The 22,738-nt window shown below is 38.3% G+C and overlaps 1 protein-coding gene across 20 annotated transcripts in view; it reads left to right on the top strand.

The window, feature by feature from the left end:
• Positions 1-22,738, top strand: part of DLG2 (discs large MAGUK scaffold protein 2) — a 1,040,325-nt gene that overhangs the window by 594,493 nt on the left and 423,094 nt on the right. For 19 of the 20 annotated variants that reach the window (XM_055702908.1, XM_055702907.1, XM_055702910.1 and 16 more), the window contains one exon: positions 21,292-21,345. In XM_055702908.1, the coding sequence (XP_055558883.1) occupies positions 21,292-21,345 (54 nt within the window). Of the gene's footprint in view, positions 1-6,545; positions 6,654-21,291; positions 21,346-22,738 lie in introns of those variants that run through there. The other variant, XM_027798937.2, reaches the window with a different exon arrangement.

Consider the following 22,738-nt stretch of genomic DNA (forward strand, 5'->3'; position numbering starts at 1 on the left):
CAAGGATGGGCAATACCAATTTGTTGCAGTTTGATTTGACAGTAAGATACTTTTCCTGTAATGTACCACATGTAGTTGTGCTATATGTTATAAGCAGAGTCATGATATAAGTTGCCGCTGGGACAGTCATTAGCTTGCTCAGCCATTGCAGGTATGAAAGCGGTAGCAATCTGATCACTTCTGTGGGCATAAATCTGCAAAAATACTGCCTTTTGCAGTTCTTTTTTTCTTTGAGTTGGCAGTATTCTCAGTGGATCTTCTGTTTTTTACTGAGATGCATTTAGGTCTATGTAGTCAGCACAAACTTGGAATTCATACGTTACTCTAAATAATTTGCACTGAAAATTGAGGTTATTACTCCTAGTTGTTTTGGTTTTAAGCATTGGTTGCTGTCTATCAGCTAAACTCGTCTATGTATCAAGAAATAAAACATTATGTTAATCATATGGAGAATATGGAAGGGAATGAAGCAGCTCTTCGTAGTGGATGAAAATGCAGAATTGCAGAAATGTTTTGCTGAATGGCCAAAAAACTAAAAAAGCTCTTCAGATTCATAATTCTTGGGTCCTTGTCTCTTCTGAAGATAGCCCTTGTCAGGTCTAACCAAATGGTTGCCTTTTGCTCATTTTATGTAACGCCTTTTCAAAACACATTTTGGTACTGTGGAAATTTAGTACCCGTTTTCCTTCTCACCTTTGCCCCTTTTTGCCCTTCTTTCTGAAGAGCCTCGTTACTTCCACATTCATTTGTTTTTTTCCTACCTCATCTAGATTTTCCCATTTTTGAACAGCTGCCAAACCAGTAGTGGAATTACTGGGTTTACCTGTATGGTCTCTGTCTTATTTCCACATGGGAGCCTTTTTTCTTGTGGTTCACTTGCCAGGATTTGTCCTCAGGTGATAATAACTTTAATGTACTTTCTGCCAGTTTCTATTTCATCATGTTACCTCTTGCACTTGAGGGTTCAGCAAAACTGACAAAACAGCAAAATGCAAAAGGGAACAGAATTGCCGCATCATAAGCATTTCATGTCAGGGGGATAAGGGGTAAAGGAGCTTGGTTTTGTTTTTATTAATAATAATAGCAATAATAAAAGCACAAAGAGGAAGGAAATTCTTTTTGCAATCTGATTTATTCGATGGCATTCAACAAACAACAATGGGCAGGAAAGGTGATCAAAGCAAAACTGATCCTGTTTGTGTTTTCTCCAGATGTCATTACTGTCTGATGTCTTGACATTAAAACGGCTCAGAAGGAACAGCTGTATGATTCTTTTGTTCTCGGATACATTTGTGAGTCAGGTCAATGTTCATTCAATTTCAGACTGGAAAGGCTGAGGCAGGGAGGTTAACAAACATTGTATGGATTGTACATAAAACAGAGAGGGAGCTTTGCATTTTTAACACCTTTAACATAGCTTAGTTCTACAGACAACAGCTAGACTGGACCAACCTGTGCTATTTGTTGAATTACTTTAATTTCTAGCTGACTTATGCTGGGGTTTGGCTAACCCATCTTTGTGGAAGGGTAGCTGGAGTCTGTTCGCCATTGGACCTTCAAGGGCCTTTGCTGCTTGTGGCTACCATGGAGGTGTTGCATCTAGCCCAGTCCCCACGCTGGGAATCTCAGTGAGCTCCTGGATCCATGAGCCTATGTATGTTGATAGGACTTCCATCTTTTCAAAGTAAGTAGTTCTTCATGTTACTGAAGAAGGGTTTCCAGTGGGTAGTGAAGTCTTTGCCACAGTGGACCAGACTGCATCAACTCATTCAATCTATGAGAAACTTCTGTTAAAGGAAGGGCTGTGCTCTGGGAGTGATGGATATATTGGTTTGGAGGTACAAAGCAATTACTCAACTAACACTATATCTTCAAGCCTTTCCATCAGTGCAGGATCAGCAGTTTGAGCTGACCTCATTGCTGGGATGTTGTGCAGAGCTGGACAACAGAGTTTAACCTCTTCTTGTACTACTAAACTAGTAAAGTTGGACTAAGAGGAGAAAACACTGAAAATGTAAGAACAAAACAATATAAAGAAGTCATTAAAGACAGGTGAAACTTCTTAATAATATTTTACTTCAGGGACTTCCGAAAAACAGAAGTTCAATAAGAAGCCATGCTGGTAGAGAGGAAAGTGACAATGTTGTGGACCACAGTTCAGCACAGTGCTTAACACTGCTCCCTAAGCACACTGGAACAGTCTATATTAGTGGGACTTGGCATTAGTGGCAATACTGTGAGTGCTGAAGTCAACCCAAAAATTAAGTGCCCTGCTGAACTGAGACCAAAGTAGTAGTCTAATCTGCAACTAGATTGATAGATTAGTTTTCTGTTGTTTTGTTGTTGTTGTTCACACTATTGTCTTTTCCCTTTCTATGTAAAACTAAAGAAAACAAAGAAAAACCCATAAAAAATATTAATCTGATATGTAAATTGACAGGATTTAAAAAAAAAAAAAAAGATGTTTTCAAAGTTATCAAACACAGAAAATGCTACTCCTGTATGTATTTATAGTTTTTCATTTATCTTTAAACCACAGTAACAAAACTGGCAGATGAGAGAAGGAAAGAAAATTGTATTATTGTAGATATCTTGCACTCAGAATCAATCCACCAAAGGAGTCTGAAGACCACAGAAGTCAATTTGAATTGCTGCAATGACTGATCTTTACTGCAGCACTAGTGGGAAAAGTTAGTCAAGTAGGATTTCAGTTAATCTGACAGTATTATAAAGCAGTATTACTGCCTCTGATTATTGGATGCAAAACTGCAGCCATCGTGATGCAAGAGTTCCGGGCTGGAACTTAGCCATCACTATACTGTTCTTCCTTCCCTTAGATTGAAAAGCCGGTAAGAACAACCACCAAAGCCCTTCAGACTTAAACAGCACAGGCATTTCTACAGCCTTAGATAAATACACCCACATGTACAATTGCATGTACGATTGCACATACAAATGAACAATATTGTCCTTACCTTCTAATGTAAAATACTTAAAAGTGAACCACTTCGTTACTTCAGTCATTTGTTCTTAATGTATTAGAGGTTTGTAAGCATGGCATTCAGAAAACTCCAACAAAGATTTGTAGAAGCTATTCTCTACTAAAATTTATTTTCAAAATTAAATATTTTAATGATTCATAGAAAGGCAATAATCCAGTTGGAGAGATGAAAAAAGGGTGAGATACAGTTAAATAATTTCTAAAATTCTCTGCTGGAGATGTAGTGGGATGTTCCCAGCTGATCTGTTATATCAAATGATGAAAAGTAATCTTACTGGTTGAATTATTTAACATTTACTTGATTGATAGCAGTACTTGTTTTCATAGAAATAAATATGTATTATAAATGGCATTACACATATGAGGCATAAAGGAACCTGGAATGCTGTTTTTTTTATAAAACATGAAGGGGGTACCTGGGACAATTGTGCCTTTGTGTATAAACTGTATGAACTTGTATTTGATGTAGATGCATCAGCTTTTGTGATACTTTGATCTTTATTTGTTACAAGTTCTTTATTCAGTTTTTGTCATCACTGTCTCGACCTGAGGAATAGTGTGTCTGTAGTGGTTTTCACAGATACTGGAAAAGCTTTAGGTATTCTATAAGACTGTTTTTTGAAGATTTTGGAAACTCTCCTCAAATGTGCTTTAATTGGGGAGGTATCGTAGGTCAGTTTGTGGTGAGTTGGCCCCAGCTGGCAGCCAAGCACCCACACAACTGCTCGCTCACTGCCCGTGCAGCAGGGCCAGGGAGAGAATAGGAAGAACGGGACTGGGAAAGCTCATGAACTCCAAAATAGCGAAGCTGCTCACCAATTACTGTCACAGGCAAAACAGACTCCATTTGGGGACTTTAACTTCATTTATTGGCAATTAATATAAATACGCAATTACTGCATTGGGTATTGAGAAACAAAAAAGAGTTGGGGGGGGGGAAAAAACCCTCCTCCTGCTTTCCCAGGCTCACCTTCACTCCAGACATCTCTATGCCCTCCTTGTTACCGCTGCAGGTTATGCTCGGTCCCTTTGCTGAGGTGGCGGGTGGCACAGAAGCTGGGGTCAGAACACAGCGGTTTGTCCCTGCTGCGCCTTCTCATACTCTTGTTCTACTGCTCCTTTCTTCTTACGTGTTTCCTCCTTACCAGTGTGGGTCTTCCATCATTGCAGTCCCTCTGGGGGAGCACCTGCTTCAGCATGGGCTGATGCATTGGCTACAGCCTCTTTGGGGACGAGTCTTCTCTGCCGTGCAGTGCCTCCTCCTGTACTGGTCCAGTTGTTCCCTCATTCCCTCCTCCTAGGCATTTTCTGTCCTTTTATTAAAAACGTTTTCACAGAGGTGTCACCAGCTTGGCTGACAGGCTCAGCTGTGTCTGTCACGGTCCATTTGGATCTCTCCAATTTACAGGACAACATATTCTGTAAATTAAACTTTATTTTATAAGCTCATTAAGAAATATAACAAACAAACTACCTGTAACCATTTTCACAAGAAGGGATCCATTTTATGACCTAAAAGATAACAGTTTAATCATCAGCTACTCAAATTGATGATTTGGCTGATTATTTATGCTCCTACTTTTAAATATCCCACTTTTCTAGAGGAAGAAATGGTACTGAGCATGTTGTGAGGTGATACAAACTGTACTGGGTGAAACCAAAGTTCTATCCAAGCCATTATATTAAATAACGTACTGAATGCTTACGGAAGGAGTTTTAAAAGAAAGGAAAAGTTACCTGCTCCTTGGTATATACGGTTCACATATTGCAGAATTTCCACTAAATGAACATGTTCATTTGGTCAAATAAGATATTTTCTGAAATATGCTTTCCAGGGTTATTGCATTTTAGTTAATACTGAAGTATTTTTTGGAAGATTTAAATAAGTGTAGAATTTTCTTATTAACCAAAGCAAGGGGGGTGGAGGGGAGAAGCAGCTTTCAATCTCCCTTTCCTCATCTCCACTCTGCAAAACTACACGGACTTTTGTTGCAAAGTCTTCAGGTCTTTTCAGAAATTTGTTTGCCTAGAAAAAACATGAGTTTTTACCTTAGGCGGTTTACATTTTTTTTCTTTGAAAAATTTTATATGATTTTTTTTGTTATTGTTAAGATACTGCTCACCAAAAACATACTTGTACTGCAGTGTGAAAGGCTTTCACGTTTTTTTTAAATAAAATGTTTTGTTCTAAACCAGACAAACCTTTAAGGGTTTTTAATGTTTCTTCTTTATTGACTTTTTTTTAATCAGTAATAGTTGATAAAGTTCACTTGATTTTTCAAATATTTTTGATCATTCTGATATTGTTTTTCATTTAACTTTGACCACGAGTATTTGGAGCCCTAAAATGAATTGTTGATAGTAGACAAAAAGGAAAAAGTTTAATATACATGGAAGGACATACTGTTTAAGGCCACTGGTTTTCTACCCTTGTCTCTAGTACTACATAGTTTTCAATCTCTCTCCTTTCACCCTTTCTCCCTCTCCACAAATAATTACTTCCTACTTCCTTTTGGAAATCCATTTTTATGAGAAGGTGGGGAATTGGGGAATATAAGAACTGTTATTTCCAGTATTTCATCCTTAATACCTGATATTTCCATTTCATCACGGCTGCCTAGCAAGTCTGACATTCAGATCTGCTTTAGAGCTTCTTTTGCAAAGAGTGACATCTAGTTCCACAAAATCTGTGTAATGTCAGTCTTTGTGTGAATTGTCTGAGAGGTCAGCCCCCAAAAAGGCGTCATCACTAAAATCCTGATCTTATTGAACTCCAAGATTTCTGTAGGCTCTGGGTTTTATCATGGGTAAAAAAAAACAAACAACACATGTCTGTCCACTGATGGAAGTCCTGTCATTTCTGCAGTATGATAATGCCACCCGTAAGTGCAGGTAAAATAAACCTGAAGAGGTGAAGAGAGATGTCAGCTGTACATCATTTCTTTGGCAATGCAGGCTGGAATAGCATCCTTTGGGAGAGATACAAAATCATCCATCGCTATACTGTAGTTTTCTTGCATTTAGTCGCATTAAACAAATCTTTGTAGGTTGATTCTTATGGTTTGTCACCAAAAGTCCTTGCAAGACTTTTTCTCTCACCAATTCTGTATTCACTACATTTCAAATTTTCCCTCTTTTCATGAACATATTCTGGCTGTGATTTTAACGGGGTCTGAGAGTTAGGTGCTTACTGCATGGGAGTATAAATATAGGGAGATCCCCCTGGGTCCCACTGACGAAAACCAGCTGTGAACAATTTAGTCCTGAGTAACACAAAAGGAACATTTTAATTTCCACACATGTATTTTCACTTCTGAATAGCGGAACACCATCTAGTTAGGCAGTTGCATGATTATCCCAAAGTGAAACAGCTGTCTCTGCTCTAATCTTGCCCTCCTATCCTTCCAATAAGGCTTTTGATTAACTTTTTATTCTTAGGATAGTAATTTGTACCACGGATCTAATTAAGAACTTTATGTAACACAGCCAAAGTCCTCCTTTTGCAAGTCTGTCTCACCTCAGTCCTACTAATCTTGCAGCTTTCAGTATGGAGCATTCTGAAATGTCTGATATTTCAAGCTATCTCTTCTGGTTGAAAACAATTTCAGCTATTGAAAATCGGGAACAAGATTCATTTGATTCTTTTGTCCCGGTAAGGAAAACTGTAACATAACTCTAAAATAAGGCATGTTTTTAACATTTAAATTCTGAGAGTAGGCTTTTTTTTTTGCTTTTTTTTTTTTTGTGGGTGGGGGGATGGCTTAAACTGAACCTTTCTGTCGAGCTGAATGTACTTAGACCTCTGACCATAGGTCTTCTATGTTTCTTACTGATGAACGGGTGAGTGGGAAAGAACAGCCTTTTATAAAAACTGGTGATTTCTGGGGAGCAAATGCACAGTTCTATACATCTGGAGTTAAAAGATAGTGCCAATATTTCTATTTTATTGTTACTTTTATGATAAAGATAGCTACATTACATACGATTCTTACTTCCATAAAACTACATAACTGAGATATAGTTTTTAAGTGCAGGACTATTTATTAACTGCATTTAATGAATACATATGGGCATTACTGCTTATTGCCAAATGACATACAGTAATATGATATTGTAGACTGTGAATAAAACAATTAAGTGTACTGATCTCTTCTATGTTTACATCAATATGTGTTACTAATTTTAATCATATTTGACTTTCAAATATTTTGAAAAAACATTTTACTTACATTAGTGTCATGTGGACTGCAAATATTTGTTTTCCCATATGTAGTAGCAGATGCAGGATGATGCTTTTGGTGACCGGGTTAGGTAAGCCAGGCAGAGCATGCTGGAGAGGAAAGAAAACAATATCTTGCATTCTTCCACGTATCTTCATTTCATGTGAAATACAAATTTGATGGGATATCTTTAAATGAAAATATACTAATATTGTGCAGAAGAGACATATATCTGACCTGTTAAGTATCTTACCAACAACCAGATCAATTATTAAGGTACTAACTACATCAGCTCAGCATTGAACTAATAAATGAGCAAAACTAAGTGCCTTCAAACACCAGATGGGCTGACAGCAAAAGATGCTTGGACCCCTGTTTGTGTATGAGTAGAGATCTTATGCTATAACCGAAAAAGACATTTCAAAATGTGTCAGAAAGCATATAGTAGCATGTGAAGGATAGGCTGACTTTAACTTTAGAGTCTTGATTTCTCCTTGTTACGGCTGCCCTAAAAAACCTGGTGCCTCCCGTAGATTCTGTGTTGTTCTTGCTGTAATACTTTCTATGTCATTTTTCTCCCGTTCCTCTGAAGCACACGATGTTCCCATTTCTTGTCCTCCCAACCAAACATTTATTTAGTATCAGGGTCAGGTCTGCAGTGGGGTTTTTGTGTGTTAGTACTCAGAATTGGTGCACCTGCCTGTGAAGTTGGTTAGCTTTTGGAAAGGACCATCAGATTAGGTGTTAATTTTCCCCAGACGTCCTATGGCGAAAGTCAGGATTTACAACAGGCTGAGAATGGTAAATGTGATATTTCTGCCAGGCGTCATGATTTACTGGATGAGGGGGGTGTGTTTGAAAATTTTCCATTTCATTTGGAGGGTGGAATCGGTGTCTAAATGGCAGGGTAGGAGGAGACTGGATCTGTCCAAAGGGTGCTTTGGTAAAGGCTGCCTCGTGGCTGAATGTCAATTGCTTGAGATAGATGTTGGGCTCGTTTTGGAGGTTGAAGCACTGTTGCAAAGGTGCAAGGGAAACCTGAATTCCTAAATCTGTGTATTTTCAGGACTGTGCTCTGATTCCAATGACTATATTCTACTTACATCCTGCCTTAAGCAGCCAGCTCCATTTGTGTTACTAAGTGCTATGTTTAGTCCTTTTCCAGGTGTTCTCTCCTGGCACCTGATATATACATAACTTCCACTGCTTGCTTTGTCAGGAATGTTTTCTTTTTCCCTCCTAACAGTAATCAAAGCTTATTTCTGAAAGTTATCTCCTGGAGCTTTTCCAGAGAAAAAAAACCCACCATCATATCAGAGACAGACATCCAGGAGCTGCTTGTTGTTATTGTTGTTGTTGATGTTGCTGTTGTTGTTGATGTTGCTATTATTATTATTATTATAAGAAGAAGAAGAAGAGGCTGCCTTGGTGTGATGAACCATTTAATGTTCCAGTGTTTTGGGGGATCGTGTAAATGCATGAAAGGTTGTTGTGACGTTTGAAGTTCTCCTAACTGATTTGCAAACCCGCCTTCTCAATCTTTGTAGATCAGTTCTGGCAGTTTTCAGGGTTTGTGTCCCTGTGATTGTTACATTCATTCTTCAACACACTGACAGTTGAGAGGTCAATGTTGTCTTTGTGTGAAAGGAAGGTGGTTTCATTTTTGGGATAAATGGCTTTTAGTTATACACATTCACACAGTAAAGCCAGAGAGCGCAGAATTTTCCTAGTCCTGTCCAGGTCGCTGTTCTTAATGTATTTGAATAGTAGCATCCTAGATTTTTGTGTTTTACACAGCAGAAAGTATGTCTTGAAATCAGTAACTAAAAGTTATCCTATAATCTAAGAACAATCATATTTCAAAGTAGTGCCTTGTGCTACTGTTTGTGAGCGCCTCATCAGTAAAAATGCCGTGTTACTTGCTGCTAGATAAGTCACTATTAAAATTCCCAAATCTATTTTAATTCAGTTTAAGATAATAATTTTTTACACAGTGTTTCTGCATCCAATTCTAGCCAAAACAACACTGTTCAGAAATGACAGAATGCTAAAATATAAAGATGGGGAAAGACCTCACAGGTCACGTTGCCCATCTGCCAGAATGTGAGTAGTGCCTACAGTAAGTATTTTAGTGTTTAGTCTAAGTTTATACAAAGAGTTTTAGGCAATAAGGCCTCTATCTCTCCTCTAGGGAGATTATACTATAGTTTGTTCAATTTGTCACACAGTTGTATCAGTGTATAAAATCTGCTTGCCTGCCCTTGGCATGAAATTGAAAAATATTCCCACGTTAAAAATAGCAAATATTTGTTGAAAAACAGGCAAATATAATCTCCTGGTATGAAGTGTTTCTCAGCATCAGTCATAACATCAAAGAATTTTTTTTTGACACTTCTTCCTTTTTAGTTCAAATTTTTAGGTCTGTATTATTAGTATTGATACACCTATTTGCATCCTTAATATAATTTTGTTAGGTTCACGAGTATGCTTTTCCCTTGATCACTTCCTGACAGGAATTGTCATAATTTTTTTTCCAGGCCTATAATTTTGATTTAATTAAAGTGTATTTTTAAGGTCCTATACAAGTTCTCTGAAAGACTATCATCCTCTAGTCATGTTGTTTGGGCTTCCCAAACTTAATAATGGCCCCAGGCACTTTCTTTACTTAAGCAATGACATATTGTAGAGCTACTTTTATGGCACTGTTCCTACTCATCTCAAGTTCAGCCCCTTTACACTGTTTCATTATTCTACAAACCTATGGTGCCACATTGCATTGATTTTGTGTTTTGAATTTTTTTGGTAAATGTTATTTCTAAGAATTTAAGAGGTTGACAGCAATAGCATCTTAATAGACTATATGTTAGGAGAAGAAGGTATAGCTTTCCTTCTCTGTGGAAAGGTCTTCTATGAACAGTAATCAGTTGCTACTTCATGTGTTTCTATTTTTACATGGTAACTTAACTCTCCTTGTGGCTGCAGTACTGTTACTACTTTCTCATTGTTGCTCCCACTACTCAAGTCAATATTTTCTTTCATAACCTTGTTCTTTTACTTTCTTTTGTTGTTACAGTCTCACCTCCAATACAGGTTTCGTATATTTATCTGAAAATAGGATGAATAAATAAAAGGTACTTGAAGAAATGTCTGTTCTACAGTGAAATTTCAGAACAGGTGTATTGCAGGCAAAGCAGACTTGACTTAGGGAATTTAACTTTATTGCCAGTTAACACAAACATTTTATTATTGAGTTTGGGTATTGAGAAACAAAGGTGACAAACAGTTAAATTAACACTTCAGGGAAAGTGGTTTTTGCCAGACTCAGCTCCACTCCAGACACCTCTCCTCCTCCTAGTTACCACTGCAGGTCACACTCCATCCCTCCAGTGAGGTGAGGGTGGCACAGGGGGTTGGGTTTGGGGTCAAGGCATGGTGGTTTATCTCTGCCCCTCCCTTTTCCTCACCCTTTTCCTCTTATTACTTGTTTCTTCTGCTCCAGCATGGGCCCTCCATGGGCTGCAGTCTCTTCAGGGGGTTACCTGCTCCCCCGCAGCAGGCCACAGCCCGCGCTTCCTCAGGGGCGCCATGCGCCACACCTGATTGGCTCAGGGGCACCGCCCACTCTGCTGATTGGCTCAGCCGTGCCCCGCCGTGGGTCTGGCGTGAAGCCGGTAGCAACCGGCTGGGCCCAGCCCGGGGCAGCCCCGGCCGCGTGCCACAGAGGCCCCGCCGAGCCCCTTCCTCCCGAAGCCCTGCTGCTTGTGCCAGGCGGAAGGCGGGCAGGTATAATATGATCTTTGTGTTTCAGTAGGGCATATTCCTTGAGAGGCCCTTGAATGTGCCAGATTAAGGAATAACTAGATCCAAAGTCTAGATATCGGACTGTTTGATTTGTGGGGTTTTTTTCCCTCTGTGTAAATTTGTCAACTATGAGGGAAATCAGTCCTAAAACCAAAACGAAAATGGCATATATTTCCACCATCTGTCCTAAAAAAAAAGATTGCACCGTCCTAAAGGGACCATTCACTTTTTTTCAGTAACGACCTGATGGTATTACACAGATTCACGAGGAGAGTCCCTGCTAAGCTCGGCAGCCAGCCATGCTCCCGCCGGCTCCTACAGTCGGTAAGATCATGGGAAAAGAGGCAGCTCTGGCATGCGCTGTCCTGCAAGTCACCCACCGAGCAGCCAACCTCTCAGGCAGAAGGATGTCAGTGAGAAAACAGAGATGAAAAATGGTTGGCAAGTCCTATAGTAAAATACCAAATAGTTGTAATTTATGTAACAGGGTGTCTCCATGCCACATAAGGCAAAACCCTGTAACATGCCTGACTTACCCCAAACCCTGGCTAGCTTCATTTTACACACTGATGTTTCTTATCTTTTGATATAACGTACTATGAGTGCAGTGCTCCTGCAGTGATTTAGGGTTTGAAATGAACTGTCAGCGAGTGATATATTTGGAATTATTTTGTTAATTTTATTCATCACATAGTGATTCTGGGACATGAAGGGACACTCTGGGACATCAATTAAAACTTTTCCAAAGAACGTTAGGTTTGAAGTTTACTTCCATTGACATAAAAATCAAAACCCTCTTTGCTCCAGTACAGACCAATTTGACTTTGAGTTTATTGCAGATATTCAAAATCAAGTTTAATTCTTTAAGTTCTTCCTAGAGTTAAATATGCCTTGGTTAAGTGAAAGGATTCAGCAAAATAGCTTTGCTCCTACTCAGACTTAGCCAGAATCAGTGAGTTAAGCTGATGCATTCTATGGACCACAGTAACTCCCAGCTCTTCTGGCAACTTCAGTGCTGAAACAGGACCAGTGGTGATTTTGCTGCTTCTGTTACGCCTCAGAACCTTCCTAAGACTCTATTAGACACTTTCTTCTGTATTTCTAATTCTCTTCTCTCTATGGAGAGTTTTAGCTGTAGCACCAGTCCACCCTCGGCAGCGATTCCATTATTTTGGGGCTGCTGTATACACTGCTCAATATAACTGATTAGTTCCTGAACACTGATGTTTCATTCTTTGGAATTTATGTTGTGATAAACCTCTTGAATAGATACTGAATTCTGTTAAAAGTAACTTCCCCATTTCACATTTAGTTTCACATTCACTTTCTTTTTTGTTGTCTTCATCTGAATTATAATTTTTAATCCGTTTATTTCTGTGGTTTTGCGGCTGGTTATAAAAATCTCCAAGCAGGAATAAATGATATACTCAACCTGCAGGTACTTCAGGCTTTAAAATGTGACAAATAAGAGACTGGATTAACTGTTTTGTGAACTCGGTATACCGTGATTTTCAAAGCAAAAAGTGAGTGATATACCCTTCAGTTTTGAAGAGGGAAGAGGGAAATAACAGGTGTGGTTTTTGCTTTGGTTTTGTCTTCCTCTCTCTGGAAGTTTTATCTTTGTGCACATCAAGGTTGAATCATGCATGGCAGCATGCAGCTGGGTCAAATAGGATGCCTAAAAACTGGGGACATGCTCTTTTCCTATGTCTATGTGCTTACATGTGTATGTGCATGTTTGAATGCACGTAGGTGTCTGTTTATACATACATATGTACACATACACACTTGTCACTTAGTCTTGATAGTTTCTGTAGAAGTTTAAAATCCACTTGGAGAGAAAATATTTTTATGTACTCATTAATATATTTTCAGGTTAAAAGAACTTGACAGGTATTTGAGATTACTTTCCTGTTATTTTTTGTTGTGCAGCTCTTCTTGAGGTTTACACTGATTTATAAAAAATCTGCACCAATCCATGGTTAATGCTTAGGCAAACTGTAGAAAAGTTCAGTAGCTAACGCTTCAGAAAAAATGGAAATGCTCAAGTCAGTGAGACCATTTGCCATTGTTAACAACTCTGTGGATAGCATAAGCATCTTGTGTAAATTTTTTTTCCTGGATTTTTGATTTCTGGATATTTAGCTAATGCGCTTTAAAAATAACATACAAAAAAAAATCTGAAAGAAGAATATTAAATTTTTTAATTGTTTCTAAATTATTTTTGCTTACTATTGCTTTCACAAAGCTGCTGGCTAAATGCAGGCATGCTGTATAAATCCTGCCATGAGAAAAGTAAAACTAATACTGTGTAGAAAAATGCTAGCTTAAATTCTGACTCCATTGAAGCAGATCAGTGTTTTACTGTTAACTTCAGTTATTGCAAAGACTTTAAACCATAAATTTTTAGATCTGATAGATGTAGTAGAATGTCATTAAGATGTTTAAAATGGAAGATGTAACCTGTTTCGGTAATTGCATAGTAGAAAGTAAGTTAGTCTAGCTCTTATGTTTTCAGTAGCATCACTCCATAACACTATTTTTGCAGTCTGTCTTTCCACTAATATTTATTGTAGTGGCAAGATTTTTCAAATATTTCATATTTTTATAAAATCATTTGAACAACATAAAATCCGGAAAAAAATGTACACATATCAGATGTCAGAGTTTTGAAGATAATACACTTATAAAAAGACCATATGGGATGTATTTCCATTTTTCTTCTTGATTCTAAAGTTTCCATATTGAGACTTAAGAACATAGAAACTGCCATTGCCTGGATTGGTTAAAGCTGTTATTTTCCTAAGAGATGTGCTTTGACACCGACTTTGGGGAAAGTTCTGAAGCACAGGGGAGATCAGATCAGAGATCAGAGCAGAGATCTATATAATAAATGAATGTTACTGCCCATTCACTTTCAAAAGGCCATGAACACGTGCTGAAGTGGTGTATCTAAAGCCAGGATTTAGCCCTAAATTTCTGTTCAAAGCTAGAGCACTAGTGTAAGACGTGTTGCAACAATTTCTTTTGTGAGTCAGCAGAGATGTGATAATGGGACCTCTGTGTGAGTCTTAGTATGGCATTTGGCATCCTAGAATGGGACAGATTAATCTACCCTGTCTAGCAATAGGAAAGTTGTCACCTCAAAATCTAATGGTTTATGACATTTAGTTGAATAATATCTTCACTGGAAATTCAGATGTACCATAATTATCCCTCATTCTCTACAGAGCTTTTCGCATTGACATTTCTGTGTCCTTCACTGGATCTGATATCAGGCAAAAATTACCATTATGTTAATCATTGCTAATTCAAAATGCTAATAGGCAGTCTCAGTACAGGTGAAACTTCAACAACGGTAAACAGGTGCTTTCTTGCCACTCCCTCTTGCAGGCTGTGGATCCACATAAACATGGTAGCTTTTACTTAGGTCTGAATCCTGTTTTGCTTAAAGAATGCCACAGCTAACACATTTTTAAATAGGAAGTTATTCCTGCAGATTAAATAAAAAACAATGCAAAGCCCCAAGCCCAAAACAAAGGCCACCTTCTTTGAAAGGTATGATTTATCCTTAAATTAAATCGCTTTATATGAGGTTGCATTATATACATAGGGAAAAGTCTCAAGGATTTCTTGAGGCATTTTTCTTCTTTTCTTGAAAGCTGCAGCCTGCAAGCAAAGCTGCTTTTGACTTCTGATTTATGTCTCTAAGTAGGGGTAGGATTGTTTGCTGAAAATTCATTCTTTAGATGTTCAAAGAGGCTCCCTATCTTTTATATTTTCTGTTTAATAACAAGCAGATGACTTTTTCTCCTTCGCAGTCTTACAGTTTGTAATTCAGTAGTAAACAGACGAAAGGTTCTGTGTGTTCTGTGATCTTGAGGCCTCATAGCATGTCAGAGAATTACTGTTTTGACATCTAAATTATTGTTTAATGTTTCCTGCCATTGTGTGTAAATGTAAATCTATTTCTTGCAGTTGTGAAAGGAACTTTTGAAAATATGAAATTAATTTAAACTAATTCAGTGTTATCTTCTGAAGACCTCAGTCTGACACGTTTTATCTGAGTGATGCAGTGTGCTCTATTCATGTACAAATACAGAGGCTGCTCCACTTCATATTATTAAGATCTAGAATACTAACATTTTGAAGTAAAATAAAACTGAAAAAAAAAAAAAAAAAAAAAAGGAAATAAAAATTCCAGAGGGTGTTTCAGAATTTAGGGCTGGCTACCTGCAAAGATGAGCCCTTAACTGTGATGTACAGTCCACAGAGTCAAATGTCTGCAAAAGATAGTAATAAGCCACTGGCAACTCAACTTTTTAAATGTTAATACATACACTGTTGTATTATTCTAGATTTTACCACCTTTATTTTGAGGTTACTTAAATGTGGTAATATAGATAATCATGGTGATTTCTTAACAGGAAAACAAGCATTTGACAGTTCTGAGTCAAATTAAAATCACAGCTAGTTGTAAATATAGGTAGATAGTTTAAAAATGATGACTTTTTATTTTTTTTAATGTTTTCTGGTTAAGAAGTAATGTGCTGTGCTTGTTATTTATAAAATGGTTACCATATACCTATGCAAGTAGTTTCATGGTCTGGTGTTGAATACAGCACTGCATAGTAGGAACGGTTAAAACAAGGAGTCACGAATGAAAAAGAATGAAATCAAGTATAATATGGATAATATATAAAACTGTGAATGCTGTAAGTCAAACCAGTCAATCTGGATAATGCTGGCACTCATGGGAGAGGGAAAGTTCATCTTGTCTGAGAGGTGTAAGTCATGTCATACACCTGCAGAGAATTTGGTAGCAAGGTAAATGTTCATGAACTAGAGGGTGTCCCTTTTTGTTCTCTTTCTACTGGCTTCCAGTGCTTCCACTACATCTTGCTTTTAAGTTGTGCTTTTGGTGGAAAAGCAACTAGATTTTCTGACTCACTGCAAGCAGAACAATCTTATATATATTTGTGGAAGCAAAGTCTGTTGTGCTCAAGTCCTTTAAGAAGAAGAAGAAAAAAATCTTCCTTTTTTTTTTTTTTTTTTTCCCCCCAAAGCTATTCAAGTTTTGTCCCAGCTTTGTCAATCTGTCACTGCAGCTGTCAGTGTGATGCCTTTTCTTCAAAGCACAGAGATGGCTCAGCTGAGAGCACTGCTTCTAGTCAAGGGCAGAAAAAAGTTCTGGACAGGGAGCAGTAGGTATAAAGCTGACAGCCCACTTGGTACATTGTCAGCATAACATAATACTGAATATATAGGTAAGGATAAGGGCAGAAAGGGAAGTGCATGAGGAATGGGGAAAACAGGATCATTCAAATTCAGTAAAATTCCCTCTTTTGCTGATTAGTTTGGATTTATTTTGCAGCTGCAGAATTGTGAATATGTTCACGAAGGCGTCTTCCCATCTTTAAAATCTGATTGCAAAGTCTGGGAGCCCTCTATACGCTACCTGACTTAAAAGAGGGCTGTCTCATTCATGAGCTAATTACCACTGGTTTGAATTCATCCTGCAAGTTAGGCAATTAGACATGTAAAATTCTAAAAGTCCCAACGTATGTATAGATTATTTAGTTCTTGGCCAACCATCATCCCTCTTAAAACTTTGAACAATTAAGCCAGTTTTGCTAGTTGTTTTATTGCTAAGAAAAGCTAGGTAAAGAGTAATTGAATGTCTTGTTTAAGACTGCAGAGCGGGTCAAAGGGCAGAGCTAGGAATAAAGTAATTATCTTTGTCTTTGAGAAATCCATTTCTTCTCATCTGGTCTCAGACTTAGATAGATAGTTTATATATGTGTAGGTGTATAAGTTGTGGCAGATAAGAGGCAGTGCTGTCTCAAAGACGGTAGAGCTTCGAGAGAGAATCTAGAAACCCTTTTGCGTGCTTTTGTTAATTTATTCACATAAAGCATCTTTTATGTGAATAAAGGAAGGATACTAAAGGAAGTATCCTTGGTGGGCTGATGAACTCCTATGATAGATTTATCAGTGTCCTCTATAAGAAGTGTGCAGATATCTGGGTACCTTTTCTAAGAATTTGGGGAATCAGTGCATGTGACGTGTTTTTACTCAGAATATAGAGACGTCATCCTAGAAGTAAAATCCTTCTGACTCCCTGTTGCTACTATCTTCCCTTGACCTATCCTTTGAGTAACTTCACTTTGATTACAAGGCTTTTTTGACGCTATTGTGTACTCCACGACTAGCAGTATATGTAGGGCTCTCTCCAGTGGTTGCAAACTCTCTTCTCTACTCTGCATGATTAAAGCCTCCTACTTCTATTTAAAGCACAAGTTACAAACAGGGCATAACTAATAAAATCATCTCCATTTCCTGCACTTAAACGCAGTATTTTAGCTCAGGAGTTATTACCATATATTAGAGAGACAGAAGCAAAATATTTGTATTAAATCAGCTTTCCTGGGGGGGCAGGGGGGGGAGAGGGAAGAAAACCCCAAATCACCACACAGACTTGCTGTCCCACACATGCACAGATAGGAACAGGAGGAACAGAAAAGGAAAATGCACTGATGATATTAGTTGTGAGTGAATGGTTATAGTCACTATAACCATCTGAAACTATTGCTCTGTGGATTTTCTCAAGCTCATCTGTCTGATTAGGATGAATACCTCAGTAGGAGAAAATTATGTTTGATAGTTAAGTTCAGCTCTTCCAGTCAGTAAAGAATACAGTAAACACTATGTTAAAATGAACCCTGAAAGGCGTTCTTCCTTGAAAGCCAGTTCTTTACAGGCTCTGTAGGAAGGCGAGGCAGGGAAGGATCCCACTATTCAGAGGAGCAGCTTAAATGCTCAGGCTTTTGCTGTGGAAAGGATGACAGGCCAAATGAGAACCTGGGGGTCAGGATTAGGTAGGAAGATAACAAATGGAAACATCCTGGTCGGTGCCTCCAGGAAGCCTTGTCAAGGCTTATGAAGGCAGAGGGAGGTGATTACAAAGAGACAGATCAATTTACGAAGGGTAAATTGTGCCTTGCCAACCTGACAGCTTTCCGTGATGAGATGACTAGCTCTGTGGATGAAGGGAAATCAGTAGGTGTCATTTGCCATGATTTTAGCAAGGCTTTCAGCACAAATTCTCAGGTTTGTAGCCGAATGAGAGAGAGAGAGAGAGGTGTTGGACTCGATGATCTTAAAGGTCTTTTCCAACCTGAACAGTTGTCTGATTCTATGATTTTGTTGCAAATGGATGGATGTACTAGAAGATGAGTGGGATGCTGTCTAGACCTCCAGACCCAAAGGGTAATGGTCAGCAATTCAGTAACTGATTCAGTGGTCAGCAAGTCCAGTAACTGATGACAAGGTACTTGTGGTGTTTCTACAGATACTGATGCTAATGCCGTTTAACATCTTCATTAATTACCAGAATGATTAGATAGAGTGCACTGTCAGCAAGGTTTTAGATAACACCAGACTGGGCAGTGCAGGGGATACAGCTGGACAGCCATTCAGAGGGAGTTGCCCCTCAACAGGCAGGAGAAATGGGCTGAGAGGAACCTCATGAAATTCAGTGACAACAGGCAGGAGGAGTTCCTGCACCTGGACAGAATAAAAGATGCAGGAGTCCCAGCCAGGCACAGTCTGGGTAGGCAGCAGCTTTGTAGAGTGGAGAACAAATTGCACGTGAGCCAGCCATGTGCCCCTGCAGTGGTGAAGGCTAACAGCAAACTGGGCTGCACTAATAACAGCCCAGGCAGTGGCTTGAGGAACATCTAGTCATCACCTGTGAGACTGCATCAGGAGTACCATGTCCCATTCTAGGTTCCCCAATATGCCAGCATGTGTTGGGTGAGGGATACCTAAGACAGTGCACACCACAGTGACTGGGTCTGGTGCACAGGACATTCAAGAAAAGAGAGCTCAGTTTGTTCAGAAGAGGCTGTGGGAAGAATTTAATTGCAGAGGCTGTGGGAAGAATCTAATTGCTGTCTTCAACCATCTAAGGGATGGTCAGAGAGGAGACAAAGCCAAGCACAGATGCACAGAAGTACAAGGCGGCAGAAACAAGTTGCATTAAAGGTAACTCTGATTCTGTGTAAGAGAAAACTTTTCTCAGTCAGGGCGGTATAGCACTGATACAGGGATCCAGCAAGGCAGCGACAGTACTGAAAGCAACTGCAGCTGATAGTGTGAAGGACGTGCAGGTTCTGCTTGTGCTTGTAAGAGGAAGTAAAAGGGGTAACTGAGTGTTTGAAAGAAATTCCAAATCCCCTGAATATTATTTTTTATAGTGTTCCCACAATCACTAGTTTCTGATCGAGAATCTCTTTAGTTTTACTTCAGGTAAATCTGGTTCAGATATAAGGCTTTGTTCCTCAATGGGATAGAAGCAATTGGTGATAGTATGAGAATGCTTTGGAAAGTGACTTCTGAAAAATGTTTGTTATTTTATTAAATAACTGTTTTCTAAAGCAGTGGAAAGATGCTTTCATTCTGAAGATTGCAAACTTTGCTCATATTTGGTACTAGACCTTCTCACCGTATGTAAAAATAAACAGAAGATAAAATCAGTGCTGTAAAAATAAATTATTTTTTTCTTCCTGTAGCAAAGGTAGCAGTCTTTAAATGTATGAGGTGAAATATTCATTCAAGTAAAGGCTATGATTCTAAAAAGGAAATCCTTTGGTTAAACTTCAGTGAAAATAGTTAATAATTCCATATGGCTAAAGCTAAAAATATGACAATCACACAGCGTTCAGCTTTTGTCTCTCACTCCAAAGTGTCCAGTTATGGGGCACAATGAGAATAAATGGGTATGGGTGTATACCTTTTCAGACACTAAGTATTTTAATATCAAAACTCTGATAACTGATTACTGTGATAGCTGATACATGCCAAGAAATGTATGCATTTCATTTTTAGATTTTATTCACGGGTTACATGGTTGTATAGAAACAGCGGCATTAATCATCAGTAGCTGTTATACAGTAATGTATGATTTGTTTGAACACAGAATTATCTTTCAATAACAGCTGAAAAACTGGAAAGAAACTCTGATATTCTCAAAGTATTTGAAATGTTGCACTAATGTTACATTCTTAATTTGGGTTATGTTACTTAGGTTTTGAAATCTTGCAGTGAATACTTGACAATGGAAATACAATCAGTGTTTTCAGTAGTGTTGTAATCGTGCCTACCATGCACAAAGAGACCTGCAGTCTATACAAGTTTAAACTACAGACAGTCGTTTGTTAGCTAATATACAATGTAGATAAATAGAACTAATGAGCTACTGTGCTAAGCATTACTGTGTTCATCAGCCCGATAAAAAGCCTGAAGAGTGTTTGCTGACCAAGCAGGCATTAGCCAGGCAGAGAAGCGGTGGCTTCCATCACTTTCTCTACTACTCTAACTACGTGTTGATCCCTCTTCTCCTGAGTCCTTGAGCTGTTAACAATCCCTTCGTAGCAGTCCTGCCCTCTGACATTTTACTTATGGTGCATGGCTCTACTCTGCTCTACACTTTCTCGCAGCTCTGTAGTTTTCTCCAGAGCCTGAGCCAAGATTATGCACCTGGGTCAAACCAGGGCTCAGCCTTGGGTCACCGCCACTAAACCCCAGTGTGGGAAGAAGAGGAGGTTAGTGCATTTCAGGTGGCTGGAAACGAGCCTGAATATGGGCTTCATCCATAAGTTAAAGATCAGGTTGGGCAGCTTTACAAATTCACAAATCTTTTTAAAGTGGGTCTATATTTTAAACTGACTATCAGCTGAGTGCATATGAACCATGCAGAATATACAGCTTTCATATAAATATCATCGTATATATGCATATACACATACTAAATAACTATATAGTACAGATAAGTAGTGTAAACATAAATGTTGAGGTTTATCCTCTGTAAAGATCAGTTGGTCATCTTGGTTTTGCTGGAACACAAGCGCACTTGTAAGGGAAGCTGAAGCCCTCACCCCCAAGGTCCCCTAACTTTAAGTTGAATGCATCATGTTTCTTATAGTTCTACTCAAAATTGAATGATGTATTTTTATGTATTCAGGATGTGATCCAAACCCTAATGAAATTGAAAAGAAAGACCACAGTGAGCTGTGGTTTGGAGGCTAAGAATCTATTTCCTCCATCCTTAATTGATTGAACAATACCCAAAGTTATGTTCTGTTGTACAATGTGAATTCAAAGGGAAAACAGGCTTTAGACTTTTAATTTAATGTAACATTATGGGTATTTCAATATTAATTAAATTCATATTTTAAAATTTCCTTTCTGTATTTTTTCCCCTTTCAGGCAAGCCCTGCCCCTATAATTGTCAACACAGACACCTTGGACACAATCCCTTATGTAAGTATTTATTTTTTTATTAATATATAGAGTTTGTTTACTTCCCCACAGGAATTCTATTCAGTATTGCATAGAAGTTATAAATAAATCTTTTCATTAATCATGTCTTCTACAGTTACACGGGTAATTCTTTTCTAGAAGAAGAAATCAGGAATGATAATTGCAGTTGAATGAATTAGAACATATTATATACACATAATTTGTAGTTTAGAATTCAACACATAAACTGTAAGTTACTAAAACTAGCCTTTCTTGGGGGGGGGGGGGGGGGGGGGGGGGGGGAAGTGCTTTCATTAAGCCTTTTCTCCTTACCGGTAATGTAAAATATGAATATTTCATTTTAAATCAGCATGGGCCCTCCTAGCTTGTTAAAGAAGATACCTGGATGCACATTGTAATATTAAAATGGTGCAAACAGCTCTTCATTTCCCTGTCTCTGTTCCTTTTGTAGATGAAAGCTGTTCTTAATAAATAAGAGAACAAACTAGATGACTTCATGCTTTCTTATTAATGTCTTTTAATTTCTGTGACTTCTAGAAAACAATTTTACCTTAACTATAAATGCATGTTTTTATTAAAGTTTTAAAAACCTGCTTTTCTGCAAGCATTTGATATCATTGTAATTTTAGACTGTAAAAGCAACTACAGTTGACAATAAAGGACACAAAAACAGACCAAGTTAATACATAATATAGAGAGTAACCAGCTTAAATGATTGGAGGACAGAAAAGTAAGTAGTGTGAAGCTAGCCAGCCAGTATCTAATCTTTCTCCTTTTTCTCCTTGCATTGTCTGAGTTATCTTTTTTAAACTCCTAATTAATGTCTCTCATCTGTCGTGTTTTGTCCACATCTGTTTCTTATGACACCAATGCATAAGCCTAATTATTTATCCACCTACACCAATCATATTGCTGCGTTCTGTCTTTTAGAAGAGTATTGATGAGGAAGTTTAATAGGCGTTATCCTGGCCAGCTTGTTTGTTTCTGACAATTCATAAACCTTAGAAATTAATGTGCAGAACACATGTAAAGATCACAGCCAAGAGCAGTTTAGAAGAATGACACTGCTGTAAAGCCGAAGAGAATTAAATCCTTTGTTGGGAATTTCAACTATTGAGAAGGGTGGAAAAGTTAAATAAAATTTCTCTGTTCATTTGCATTCAGCTTTCTTAAAAGACTTCCCATCGTCTCTATGTCTCTGTTTTCCTTCCTAACATCAGAACCATCTGCTATGGTCTCACTTTCAATAGGTATGGCTTTTCTTCTATTTTAATGAGACATTTTACACTTTGTGTTCTCTAGACCTACCAAGAGAGACATTGCAAGCCCCAGTTCTCATTTTCAGCACTGGACCTGTGCCCAGGGTACTCTGCAGCTATGGTGTTAAAATTCC

The sequence above is a fragment of the Falco cherrug genome, chromosome 2, assembly GCF_023634085.1.
Source record: "Falco cherrug isolate bFalChe1 chromosome 2, bFalChe1.pri, whole genome shotgun sequence".
NCBI classification, from domain to species: Eukaryota; Metazoa; Chordata; class Aves; order Falconiformes; family Falconidae; genus Falco; species Falco cherrug.